At 35.7% G+C, this 14679-nt stretch overlaps 1 protein-coding gene across 1 annotated transcript in view; it reads left to right on the top strand.

Annotated features, from left to right (window-relative positions):
- LOC109406525 (ubiquitin carboxyl-terminal hydrolase 14) overlaps positions 1 to 5172 on the top strand; it is a 33746-nt gene extending 28574 nt beyond the window's left edge. Inside the window, exons 7-8 of the mRNA XM_019679618.3 lie at positions 1333 to 1627; positions 4639 to 5172. Of these exons, the coding sequence (XP_019535163.3) occupies positions 1333 to 1627; positions 4639 to 4970 (627 nt within the window). The 3' untranslated portion in view covers positions 4971 to 5172. The remainder of the gene's footprint in view (positions 1 to 1332; positions 1628 to 4638) is intronic.
- The last annotated feature ends 9507 nt before the right edge of the window (positions 5173 to 14679 follow it).

Genomic DNA, 14679 nt, shown 5'->3' with positions numbered 1-14679 from the left:
TAAACAAATTAAGCAATAAATCATCAAACATTGATGTGGATTCTTTAATTTGCTTTATGAATCATGCATGCAGCAGTTAACCCGGATTTGTTTACATTCTCGAGTTACGTCGGATTGAAAAGTTATGCTTGATTTGTTTTCTGTGGTAATACCAATTTAGCATGGTGTCGTTATGTTGTTATACCAAAACAGTAATGTTTCTTTGTGTCGTATTTGCTGTTTCTGATGTTGTGCCACACATTATTATGCCAATTGACACTTAACCTTAGTGTATAATTTTGCTTAGACCTTGGAAGATTTATCCCAAAGTTACAATGTGCTTCTTTCATGACATCTAAATTTGAAAACAGTTTACAACCTACACCGAATGTTGATAATATTTTGTTTCCTTATGTACCTTTCTCGTTGCCATACACAAATCTATCCCAAAGAACAAAAAAAGCTTGCTCAAAACAGCAGCATGTTACAACAGAACTAATCAGAGTGAAGGAAACATCGATCCGATGCGATGTTCGGACACTTTCGCTTCTTAGGGTTGTATCACCTTTCAGCTCGCCTGCCTACCTAAACTACCTTCACGTAAGATCGGCTATTAGTTGCCTCTCATCTAGGTTATTTCTCCGATCCTTCTTCCTCTGTCCGTACAAACAGCTGACTCTCGGAATGCTACCCGCGAAGGATGCACGAATTGCCAAGAGCAAAAAGCTTAGAAAGTAGTGTTTCTAGCAATCAACAAACAAACAATGGTGCGTGTGAGAGCGCGAACGACGTGATTATTAGTTTATAAATGATAAATCTTATCCTAGTGTTTAAGGCAAACTATTTTTAATATAAAGATATAAAAAAAAACGGTTTGAAACGGATCAAAATGAATGAATGAAAGCTATTGAACTATTTTTACTAGTTTTCAAACAGGAACGAAAAGAAACTGACTAAGAATACATGCAACTAATTTAACAAATAGATCCGCTAAGAACTATATTATCCTTGAGAAAAAAAAATGTAGTTACAAACCAAGCAAACAGTAATGAAACAAAACAAGTGAAAATAAACAAAAAATAATACAAAATAAACGCAGTGGTATAGAAATCTCTGGAAAGAACATCACACGAACTTAGCAATATTGAATTGCCACTTACGTAGACCAACGTAGAAGCTAAAAAGTTTCGCCAAAACCGCATCTAACTTTATGGAATTTTGAAGACACACTTTGTGATCTTACGCTTTTGAAAAATGTCCAACTACACAGGTAACGTTTGCTTTTACTGAAACTTCCAAGCCCAACTCTCAACACCGTATCTACTATTTTCTTTCACATGCTCTCGTTCACAGTCCCTCATCAGTCGGCTGCCGGCCTACCTGACCGTACAGTTCGTTCGGTTCCAATACAAAGGCAAGGAAGGCATCAACGCCAAGGTGCTGAAGGATATCAAATTTCCGATCGACTTCGACGCGTTCGAACTGTGCACCCCGGAGCTGCAGGCCAAACTGTCGCCGATGCGCGCCAAGTTCAAGGAGGTCGAGGACGCCGAACTGGAACGCAATCTCAAGGGCAAGAACAAAAGCAAGGCCCAGCTGGAGAGCGAAAAACCGAAAACCATTCCGCAGCCGTACTGCTTCGATGATGGTAAGTTATATGGGCGTTTGTACACAATAACGATTATTATTATCTTTATTCGGATCTCGGATCGAATCCCACTCCCAAAAGACTCACCAAATGTGAGTTCTTCCTGCGCAAGGGAAGTAAAGCGTGGATCCCGAGATGAACTAGCGCCGGGTTAAAAATCTCATTTATAAAGATACAAAAAAATCTTTATTTTCGAGATTTTTAGCCACAGGCTGGTTTATCTCCGACAATAACGCTTGTCCCTGGGATTTATCCCTTCTCCGACAGTTGATCGAACCCTGACTATCCACCATTGCAGACTTGCACCCATTTTTTTCGCGATATCCTTACCAATTACCATTTTTTTTGAGCTGGTGAGGATGACATCCTTAGTTTCCCCTAGTAAATGAGGAGTTGGTTCACTCCATCCCGTTTTCTAGTCACTTCCGCCGCAGCCTTGATTCCCTCATGCTCACGTTCTGCGCGCCGTTCAGGTGCACATCGAAGTGCTGCTTCCACCTTTCGAAGAGATTTACCAGGGTGGCTACTCAACCGGGAATTCCGGGAAAACCGGGAATTACCCGGGAATCGCAATCAACCGGGAAAAAAACGGGAATTTGCTTAGAACATAAACCACCCTTAAAATTGAAGGTCCAGGATAATAATTTCTATTGCATCTACATGAGAATTATTATTTTTACTTAAATATGATCTATATTTTTGTAATCTAAAGATACTATGTCGCAGATACTAGATACAGAGTTCAAAACTTAATCATAAGATTTATTTTAGATTTTTCTTAAATTTTTATTTTAAATCTTGGACTTTTTTAATAGAACTGTTGTAGAGAATTACAATTGTTTTTGAAAAAACTTAGGTATAAATGGAAAACTTCAAATAATGTGTCTTGGGTAGGACAGTCAGTGTATTATATCATTACAGAAAAAAAATATTGCCATATTAAAAAAATACCTTATTTTACCGCAGTGTTCCTTTACAATTACAAATGTGTATGATTTTAGAAAATCTTTAATTCGATCGTCTTCAAGAATTTCATAACATTTTTTCCAGTATTCCATGTTGTACATGTTTTTTAGATAATATACAATCGATTCTTCCAGGTTGCCTAACATTTCTCTTGATGATAAACCAAGGTTTTCTTCGCAGATTCTCCTGGAGATTCAAGCAAGTTTTATCAATAATTTCCTTTTTTTCAAGAAAATTATTGATAAAGTTATAAATAATCTTAAAGATTTTACATGCTTTTTGTCAAATACTTTTGGAGTAATTTATTTGGGAATTCCAACTATATTTTACCTATTTGAATCCTCCCATGAATTTCTTCAGGAGTCCCTCTTTCATTAGTATACTGTCAAGCATCTCAACAGTGAACATTATCAAGGAATCCTTTATTAATTATTCCAGAGATTCCACAGTTTTTACTTTCCAGATTACCTTTACAAGTTTCTTCAAGAGATTTTTCGTATAAGCCCCCAGGGATTGCTCCAGTAGATTCTCGAGAAATTGATTTGAGTTGTTTTTTTCAAAAATTCATTTGGCATTTCTATTAGAAATCTCTACCCTAACTTTGAATAGAGCATATCTAATATGTATAAAATTCCGAAAATACTTTCTTGAGAAATATTTTAAGTTTTTAAGACTAGAGAAAATATGGGCTTCTTACTAAATGTGGCCTATATTGGATTTTGTTTTTCCTCCAAAGATGCTCTAATAGCAGGGCTCATTCGCGTCTAATTTTTAGGCATGATTTAGTTTTCGCTTTGTTCGAGATTTTACTAACGTTTTCTGAATTTTTAATGTTGATAACTTGCACATAACAAAAGAACTTCTGGTACAAAAAATCACATTCAAGTATTTTTATGTCATTTTGAGCGTTAAACAGTTCAAGCTTAAAGCATAAAACAGTTATGGTGTTATTGGGGTGTTGTTGGGGAATCCAAAAAATATATAAATGTAAAATTTATTAAAGCCGCCATAAATTGTCAACCTCCTAGAACGCGATCAATTGAGCCAAAAGTCTACTTCACTTGGGCTGTTTATGATGAATGATATTTTTTAACATTGTTAGACCTTTGACAATGGTGCGCTTCCAGTAAGGTTAACTGTTTACAAAATCAGAAAAGTGAGAAAATATAAAATAGTGTTTGTGCAAGATCGGACTCTACGTTGTGTTGTTTTAAGGAGCTAATAAAGAACACCGAATTAACGACCATCCTGCCATGGCGGAGGTAAGGCAACTGAGTTTTATTGATTACAGAGTATGGGATAAATACATATACAAATATTATACTAACGACATCTGTATCTGAAGTGGCAAATAGGGACGATACGTTTGTCCAAACAAATAGCAATATCAGTGTTCCGATTTAACCATATAAATCAATTTCTAGAAAACCTGGAAAACATTTTTAGGTACCGGGAAAAACCGGGAAATAACCGGGAATTTATTTTACCGAGTTGAGTGGCCACCCTGGATTTACGTCTCTGTTCGTCGCACCCTTTTTCCTCTAGGCGGAGTTTATTTGTATCGTGTCACGTTTTGGCAGGTTCCATTCTGCAGCGCTGCCTTTTCTTTCGCTGTCTACCCTGTCTACACTGCCGTTCTAAGCATATCTGTACCATGTTGTTTTTCAACGCATACTGTTCCACTGCTCTAACTTTGAGTTCTATCTTAAAATCAATGTCAGAAAGATGCCTAACGTTATCGTGGAATATTATATGTGATGCAAAATGAAAAAAAAAAATATCAAATTAACTTCAAATGGCTCTGTTACTGAGAAAAACACGGCTAGAATGCAAAACAACATGGGACAGATATGCTTAGAAGGGCAGTACACTCCTTGTAGAAACGGAATAAAATTTGCAAAGGTATACCTTCATATCTTACAATGCAACTTTGTTTTGTACGGTAATTGGTTTATCTATACTGGGCCAAACAACAGGATGTTTCTTACAAATCAGATATACAACATACACCCAGTTCTACCATACCACCTTATCCCACCTTACAGATCTGGGAAGCAACAACAGTGGCTACTACACATTGCAAGCAGTGTTGACCCACCAGGGCAGGTCGAGCTCCTCAGGTCACTACGTGGGCTGGGTCCGCCAGAAGGGTGACCAGTGGATCAAGTTCGACGATGACTACGTATCACCGGTGGATACGGAAGCGATCCTGAAGCTGTCCGGCGGTGGCGATTGGCACTGTGCTTACGTCTTGGTGTACGGTCCCAAAATACTGGAGATTCCGGTCGATGAGGAAAAGACTGCTAGCGATGCTGCCGGTGGAGATGCTGCTGCCACGACAGAGGCCGGAGCCAGTGAAAAAATGGCTGTTGACTAGGAATGTTTATTGTTTTCCCATCAGGTACTATTTGTTGAAAGAAAAGCATGATTTCATGTCATTCGCTATATTGAGCTTTTTTTTCGTCTTTTCGAGCATATTTTATACAGTTTTCAGTGCAGTTTCACGTCATAACACAAGATTAACCGAACAATACATTACCCCATATCCTGTGTTGAAATAAACATGCAGATCAATCCAACATCCAGATATTTTTTTTACTATGACAATCCTACATCCAAAATGAACAAAGGAGCAGAGCTGCTCAATGTAGATCCTGCAGTCAGTTGACGAATGATATTGCACTATCGTATTATTACTGACGCATGTTCAATATCTGTTACTCTCACGGTGTACAATATTTAGAAGGAAAACTGACAGTTTTTTGATGACGTATTCAAATCGTTCAGAGGCGATCTAGTACTTCACATCAATTTGATCATGTGAAAAACGATAAAAGTGACGTCACATGTTTACATCCAAAATGTATGTTTACATAGGTTACTAGCCTGCCTTGTGATTTTTATGCCGTTTGTTACTTTGTTATATCAAGGCACCCTTTACCTATCACCGCTGCCTACTCCGTTAGCAATACATCTCCCGGATGGAGCATGCCGATGTTACAATCACAGGGCTGTTACAAATAGCGCGGATTTTGCGTTTTTCGCGGTTTTTGCGTTTCGCGCGTTTTTACTAATTTTGGCGCGGATTTTGCGGAAATGGTTTATAAATGTACTTACATCAAACATTTGGAGACGAAGTTCAACACAATCAGACAAAAAACGAACATTTTCAAATTAGAGTTATGGAATTTTGTGTTTGAGCAAAAACAATGTTTATAGTCAATAGCGTGGAGTGCTAGTTAAGTTGCATCGCACTAGAAGCTCAATTTGTTAAAACTTAAAAGATCATATTCTGAATTTCTTAGTTAAACTCTTGAAGTCATTTCTGTCTTATTCCTAAGATCAGTTTTTGGTTAAAATGTTGGATTTAATTTAAATTTTGAACGGAACTTACCTATAGAACAATGCCTGAACTATGTAGTCAAATCAAGAGTTAAATGTAACAGAATCCTGTCAAGAAAACCATTGGTTTTGTAGACTGTGTGTATCGTAAGCATCTGATTACGATAGAATTTGATTGGTTTTCTGACACAAAATGTCCTGAGGACATTCTTGCTGATACAGTGACCCCACACCGATTAATCACATTAATTTTGTACACTATTTATGAATCACCATGTTGATCAAATGAGTGATCCATAAACTTTGGTCATTTTTGCCGATTCATAAATTGTGGGGTCACTGTATCTTCACTGAATTTTCAAGGGTGTGGTGTTGCCAGAAACACTTATCATAAATCTCTGATGAATTAACACTTTTCTGTATATTTTTTGTCTTAATGTTTAGAAAAGATTATTTAGGAAATGCTTCCTTTTTCATAAATATCTTCCTTAAAAATAAAATTTATTGGTGATGTAATCAATAAATTGCACTAGTAATTAGTCTATGCTAGTGTTGCTCCTTGTATTACTGTGAAAATTCAACAAAATAAGTTTCTGCAGAAAGTAATCCATGAAAAAAAGCTTCTGAAAATTTGTTTATGGTCTTTTGGGACTTAGGTCAGATTTCTACCCTAATGTTGGTTATAAATAAAATTATTTCAAAGGTTTCGCCAAGAATGCTCCTTTTTTGGGACTGCTTCAGGGAACAGGAACTTCCATTTTCGTAAAATAGTAGACACCCTGATTGATAAGCAATCAAAGAATTATTGATCCGAAACTTCATATTCCAATTAAAAAAAAAACTGGTCTGTTTGCAACATGTTTAAACTCTTGTTTGGTGTAGAAGTTGTCATCTAAATTCATGGATTAGTAATGGTTAAAATCGATTTATCAATAGAAAAGCTCTTCATCTGGAGTGCAACAAAAGTCATGAATAATTCATTTTCATTGGATCTTCTCTGAAAAGTTCTGCCTTTTTAGAGTTTGAGTCATCAAAACCACAAGTTTTGCACTGGCGCGGATTTGATGACCTCGGCGCGGATTTCAAATTGCTTGGCGCGGATTTTGCGGTTTCCAAATCGACACTTTTGTAACAGCCCTGCAATCACTTACGATCGTTCAATATCAAGACGATAATGGGAAACGATTTGATAGTGACTCGCACTACTCTAGATCACTATCATTGCAATAGATATGATATTTTAATTCTTCTACCCAAAACTCAATTTGTTTTATGACTTGCATGTAATTCTTGTTATTTTGTACAACAAACATTTTAAAATAACATCCTGGCAAGTTTTTGTTTTTTTTATGAATGCACAAGGGGGTCATTATTATCTAAATAAAAGCGGAATTATCAAAAGTTTGCTATAACCTCAAAACTGCATTTGATCTCAATACAATTCACAAAAAAAGAAATGAAAAATTTGATTTATGTCAAAGATTGAAAAATAAATTGCAAATGTGCTATTCAGAGATACGAGAAAATCAACACTCACGGAAGTGAACAAGTATTTCGATCTCTAGCAAAAGTAAATATTCCAATTTTTGTTTGATTATTTCAATTCAATATCCCTGGCCAAGTTCGCAGGGGTTGACGATATTAAAGTGAAGGAGTTTCATTTTGATTGTTGTAATGTAGTGTTCTTTAGTGAAACATATCACCTTTTTAACACTTTAATGCGCCTCCAACGGTTCATCACGAACCGGCTGCTGCAGATGGAGTATGGCTGATCATATGCATCAGACATGCTCGATAAACACGGAGGAACCGCCAGGGCTCAGTAGAGTCTATTCCCAAGCAACAGTTCCAAGTCGGTTGGATTTGAGAAGGTTTTGATGATCGTTACAAATCCTAATAAAAGTATTATAGGATTGGTGACAGGTTTTGGAACCTTTAACAGTCAGCTGACTTTAAAATGTTGTTTAGTTTGGGCTCTATTTCCCACGTTTCTCGGTTGATGTTGATTAGTAATTCATTAATGTCATAGTCGCTTTTTCGATTTTTTACCATGTTAGTTGGTCATATTTTCTTTAAATAATGCAATTAAAATCAACCGACGAATTGATAGTGGGAAGGAGATTTGCAGCACTTAATTGTGCTGATAGATTCGAAGCTAACGTGCGAACATTTAAACGCATTGTTGACATCAATGCGTTCGACGTGACATTTTGGACAAAAGCTGACTGCTTTTTATTAACTGAACAACGTTACTTTTGTATGACTAGGTTGACATTTCTAGGCCACGCATGAGAAAATGACATGGTTTATCGAGGTAGGACCGATAGGATAGAACGAATTTGAATATTTTTCATAGTATTTGTAGGGGGATGAATACATAATAGTTGACAAGCAATTTTTGTTTTATTACAATCAACTGACAAACTTTGCGTATTTTTGTTCTTCTCTTAGATAGTGTTATGACACCAACAGAAAAATATCAGGAGTTCAGTTACATGTTTCTGTGGGTTTTTCACCGATGACAATTTAAGGACACAAGAGATGAACACAGAGAAGTAGAAATCAAGAAAACAATTTGACAAAGAATCGACTATATTTTAACATACGGGTTCGACTGATTCGATGAATCTATCTAGAAGTATCTAGAAGACAATTGATGCTAAGATTGGAAAATAGCATGCAGTTGGGACTAGACTAAAATAGTGGCCAATAGAAAACAATGCGCTAGACAGCATTATTATTCATTTTTTTAAATATTTACCCGTAGGCTTTTCGACGGTTGACAGTACGGTATTTAGCTGAGTACGAAGATACGGATTAGTTGGTGTACAGATGACAGGGTTCTCACGGGAAGTGCTTCAAGCGTGGCTTACATAACAACTGACAATAAAGAAACCTATTTTCCTTGACTTTCTAAATACTGACCGAACACACGTGTTTTTGTTAATCTCCTAGGCATTATTAAGACATGACGTATGTGCATGACGCAACAACTACCAGGACACAGTTCCATACGTCTCTTTTTAATAACGACATTCAGCATATTTCCAATAAAACTATACTTCAATAAAGCAATGACTAAAACTGGTATGATAGAACAGATCAGAATGACTTAATTGACTATTACCTTGGGAATCTACTTCGAATAACTGACAAATTGACAAGAACCTAACTAAATACATGGACCATACTACAAAAACCAATTGACAAAAAGAAAAAAAGGGAAACTTTTATTTAACTATTTTTGTTCAACGCAGGCCAAAACAGTGTCGACTTGGGCCACGATATGCCTACGTACTTCTGTGTGTTGAAACAAAAATAGAGGCTCATAGAAGCAAACGTAGGGAAAGGGTGCGGTGTTAGAACATAAGCACAGTGTGCTACCGCCGTAATCACTATGAAAAAAAAAAAAAAATTATTTCAATTCAATATGTTTTATTATTATACGCAATAAAATTACTTAAAAATGTTGTTTTCTTATTTTATTTCAACATTTATGTTGTTGACGAAATTAGGAACCCACAATTTGTATGGGTCCCTAATTACGTGCACTCTTTCTTATAACTTTGTTTTAGAGGTTCATGAGTACTTGTAGCCATTGCATGATTCGGTTATTGATAATAGTTCTAATTACTATTTTGATTGGTTTAAAATTAGCTAGGGACTGCTCATAAACTACGTAGAAAGTGAAAAAAAAATAAACAAATTTATAAATGTGGGATTACTAAGTAAGCTCAGGATGATTTTATTTATCCAAACATTGGGAGTAGTAGCTTACAGCCGATAATTTCATTCAAACAAATCATTACCGTAAGCCTTATTGCCAAAACACAAACTTGGAAGACGACACTTTACTTGAACTAGCCTCCCGAGGAATGTGCCTATTAGTGGCACATAATAGAAACGTAAAAAGCTACAATTACAAAAATGAATTGATGCACATTACTGACCATCAATAAAGTTAGTGAACATTTGATTCAAATGGCAAACAATATGTATATTGTTTAACTAAGATGTCAATTAAAGAGCAAACAAACGTCAAAAAAAAAATAACCCTTAAAACTACAGAAGGATTTTTGTAAATCTTAATGTAAACATCCGGGACCAACATGAGAAACAGCAAATATTCACTCATATACTCACAGACGTCGATTTTATCTACACTTTATGGTTTCATTGGTATTGTACGAGTATGCTACGTTTTAAAAATTAACACATTTAGGCGAATTCTACGTCTTTTAGAGTGAGCGAAATTTGGACCCATTTTGAACGAAATTTGGATCCCGTGCACGAAATTTGGTACTTTCAAACAAATCAAAACTAATGCTATAACTATTATCTTGTATAATGTGAAGTTGCCTAATTTATATTTTTCTTGGGAGCTACAGTGCCAGCACTAAATATTATCGAACAAATTAATCTGATATACTTTATGGTAAAATTTCAGTCGTTTATCAAACTTTGAGGATTCTTAAGTGCACGAAATATGGGCACCTCACGGTATCGTCCATAAAAACTTTTGAATTTAGGAGTACCTAGGCATTGCATCCTCTTTAGTCCGGCTTCTTTTATGTTTTGCTTGACCGATTGGGAATGGTGGGAAATCGATGTGGTGTATTGAGCTGCAAAGAGTTGTGTTTTACTCAGAGTAACATCGAATTTCGAATATCATTTGTTTTGTTAAAATTGGTGTTTACGTTTTTTACCCTTCTTACACCCATAAGAAGGGTATAAATACCGCTTGGAAAACCGACTTTCGATCCGAGGCCTGCAGGGCCGAGTCACATATACCAATCAACTCAGCTCGACGAATTGAGCAAATGTCTGTATGTGCGTGTGTGTGTATGTGTGTGTGTATGTGTGTGTGTGTGTGTATGTATGTTACAAAAAATGTCACTCACGGTTCTCAGCCGTCTATCAACCGATTTGGGTTCTTAAGGCCCCAAACGAAAGCTACTACATCCTAGTAGAACGCTATTGAATTTTTTTTTGATTGGACGTTCGGTTACCGCGATATCTTTCAAAGAGTGCTGGGAGTAGTACAACTTAATTATTTTAGATATTTTTGACAAAGTGTATCACCATAAATTTCTCAGCCGTCTATCAACCGATTCGGGTTCTTAAGGCCCGAAACGAAAGCTACTGCACCCTAGAAGAACGCTTTTGAATTTCATTCCGATTGGACATTTTGTAACCGAGATATCTTTCGGGGAGTACTTTGGAGTAATACAACTTAACTTTTTAAGAGGTCTTTGACAAAATGCTTCATAATAAATGAATCAGCCGTGTGTCAATCGATTTGAGTTCTCTCAGCATCAAATGAAAGCTACAGCATCCAAGTAGTATGCTATTAAATTTCATGCCGTTTGGACATTTTGTTTCCGAGATATCTTTCCACGAGTACTAAGGAGTAATGAAATTTACGCTTTTGAGAGATTTTTGATAAAATGTATCATAATACATTTCTCAGCCGTCTGTCAACAGATTTTTTATGATCATATTTGGTTACACAAGTTAGTTATACATGAAAATGCAATTGGGTTCTTTAGGGGTACCCGGATTATTTCATAATCAGATTCTCCGCCCCAAAATTAGTCTAAATCCAAAATTTCATAATTTTTGGAGTCCAGGAACTATTTTTAAAATGCATTTAAAGTTTGTATGGGGAAATTTTTTTGTTCGGGTCGAACTGTCATTTTAGCGATTGAACTGTCATTCTATCCACGAAAGTTAAAACTGTTTTGTTAATTTGACCTTCAAAACAAAGGTATTGGAATCCAATAAATTGACGTAATACTCAGAAAAATGAGCTCTTTCGCTTAGGCTATAGAAAATAGCAATATTTTATTCATTAAACACTCCAATTGCATCAAATACATAAAAGCTACTATCTCTTTGTAATATTTGAGCTTAATAAACAGTAGCAAAAATATCACGGAATGTATGTAGGAAAAGCCTTTTTACCCTTCTTACACCCATAAGAAGGGTATAAATATCGCTCGAAAAACCGACTTTCGATCCGAGGCCCGGAGGGCCGAGTCTCATATACCAATGAACTCAGCTCGACGAACTGAGCAAATGTCTGTATGTGTGTTTGTGTGTGTATGTGTGTGTGTGTATGTGCGTTACAAAAAAAGTCACGCACGTTTCTCAGCCGTCTGTCAACCGATTTGAGTTCTCTTGGAAGCAAATGAAAGCTACTACATCCCAGTAGAACGCTATTGATTTTTTTTTTTCGATTGGACGTTTGGTTACCGAGATATCTCTCGAAGAGTACTTATGAGTCATACATCTAAACTTTTTAAGATTTTTGACCAAGTTACGTTTGTCAATCGATTTGGGTTCTCTTGGCACCAAATGAAAGCTACAGTATCCTAGTAGATCGCCCAGAAATTTTATTTCGATTGGACATTTGGTTACAGAGATATCTTTCGAAGAGTACTTAGGATTTATACAACTAAACCTTTTGAGATTTTTGACCAAGTGTATCATAATAAATATCTAAGCCGTCTGTTAACCGATTTCGGTGCTCCTGGCACCAAATGAAAGCTACAACATTCTAGTAGAACCCTATACAGTTTCATTAGGATTGGAAATTTGGTTACCGAGATATCTTTCAAAGAGTACTTGGGAGTAATACAAGTTAACTTTTTGAGAGATTTTTGACCAAGGGTACCATAATAAATATCTCAGCCGTCTGTCAACCGATTTGGGTTCTCTAAGTACCAAATTAAAGCTACAATATCCTCTTAAAAGGCCCTGAAATTTTACTTCGATTCGACATTTGACTATTGAGATATCTTACGAAGAGTATTTAAATAAATTCTTTTTTTATTATTATATTCACTTATAGACTTGACCAGTCTATGGTAAATTATTTTTCAATTAATAATGCTGACCTCATACAAAGTGTATACTAGCAGGTTATTGTTTTCAACAAAATTATAAAGAACAAATTACAAAGACACAGGAATTCTATGAAAACTAACAATATGTTAAATGATATCTTTAAATTTATATATGGTGGGAAAAATGCAAGAACCGGACAGCCAAAATATCTAGCTAATGCCAAAACTGATTAACTTAGTAGATATAATTTTTGTCCTTTCTACACCATAACCATGAATACCTTCGGAGCTAATTTTATCGACTGATTAAGAGATATTGAACAAAGTGTATCTCGCTTATTTTCTTACCCATTTGTTAATCGATAGCAGTTAACAAATGATACAATATTCCAGAATATGTAAGCTATTTTTTAAACAATCCATACAAGATTCTAGGAGGTGTCTGGCTTTTCGGGTAGTTTAGCCCATGGCCCATGATGCTATTTTGGAAACCAATCCACTAGATGCCAAATCCACAATATTTTCTAGAACTTTTGGTCAATTACACAAAATAAATATGTTAACCCTCTCCCGCCCATGGTGTCTGTAGAGCACCATAACTTTCAACCCTTGTATCTCTGAAACTAATGAAGTTTTTTGAATGTTTTTAATTGTAAATCACGATTTCACATGTTGTTCTCTATCTAAAGGCATTACACTAAGTATGCGCATACAAATTCAATGTTTTTGTCAAAAAAAGTTTTCACGAAAAGCTATTTTTTTCGGCAAAAAAATAATGACAAACTTTGACGTCACAATTAATGGTGTAGTTATCCCCATGGGTTGAAATAAAAATAGTTCTCTAACAGATTAACTATTTATTTGTGTAGTCATACGTTGAAAAGAACTGAAATGTGTATTTAAACCCTTAATTTGATAGAATATGAATGGTGCATATATGCACCACTGGGCACATGGCGTGCAAAAAATAAGCAATTTTCCAGTGTAATCATTGTTTGCACCCCATTCTAGAATTCTGGTGGCATTAAAGTTCGAAGTTTTTGAGAACAACTTGTCTCGAATTGTAATGAATTTGTATAAAACTGGTTGGGAAAGTGATTTTCTTGGATTGTCAAATGAAGCATCCTATGATTTGACCATTTTTAACGAGAAAAATCATGAAATTAAGTTCTCCAAATGCCTGGTGGTGCTCCAGGGCACCACCTCATATTTGAGTTGTAATAGCCTTAAACGATAATTTTGGCATAGAAAATAAGATTTTGTTCTACCATTTTTAGCAAAAATAATAAAAACTATTTTTAAACACTAAAAGAAGTCATGGGCGGGATAGGGTTAAATACAAATAATACAACAATAATTTTATTTAATAAGTGTAAGAAGGGTTCTGTTCACCATAGGTGGATTAAATCGGGTTTAATCTCAATTGTTGAATGTAATACCCCGGACAGACATGTGATACGAGTGTGATTCCTGTACAACGGTACGCAGTGTCAAGAAAATTTTAACAAGAATGACTTGAACAGAGTGAATTTTCAGTATGGCACTCATATCAAGCGCAATTGTACAGTGATTCTTGTATCACATGTGTGTCATAAGTATAAATCTCTAATTGTATTTGTTAAGATAGAAACAAATGTTGAATTGAATTGAAAAGTTTTGGATTTCGGGTCACATGAATGAAAATTCGTTAATTTATGTCGTTTTCGTTTTTGTGGCGGTGCTACACCGCTTCGTGCTACACTTTTCACTGCAAAACCGAACATTTTCGGTGCAGTTGCATTGGTGTGCGTGAATAAAAACCAAAATATTTACAACTTTGGAAACGTTGATTGGTGGACACGGTGTACACCCGCTACACTCTCGAATTTTTGAGTGCTGCACTATCTTGAGTGGTGC

Source organism: Aedes albopictus, chromosome 2 (assembly GCF_035046485.1).
Source record: "Aedes albopictus strain Foshan chromosome 2, AalbF5, whole genome shotgun sequence".
Taxonomy (NCBI): domain Eukaryota; kingdom Metazoa; phylum Arthropoda; class Insecta; order Diptera; family Culicidae; genus Aedes; species Aedes albopictus.
The sequence above is the reverse complement of the archived record's forward strand: the minus strand, read 5'-3'. Positions and strand labels throughout refer to the sequence as shown.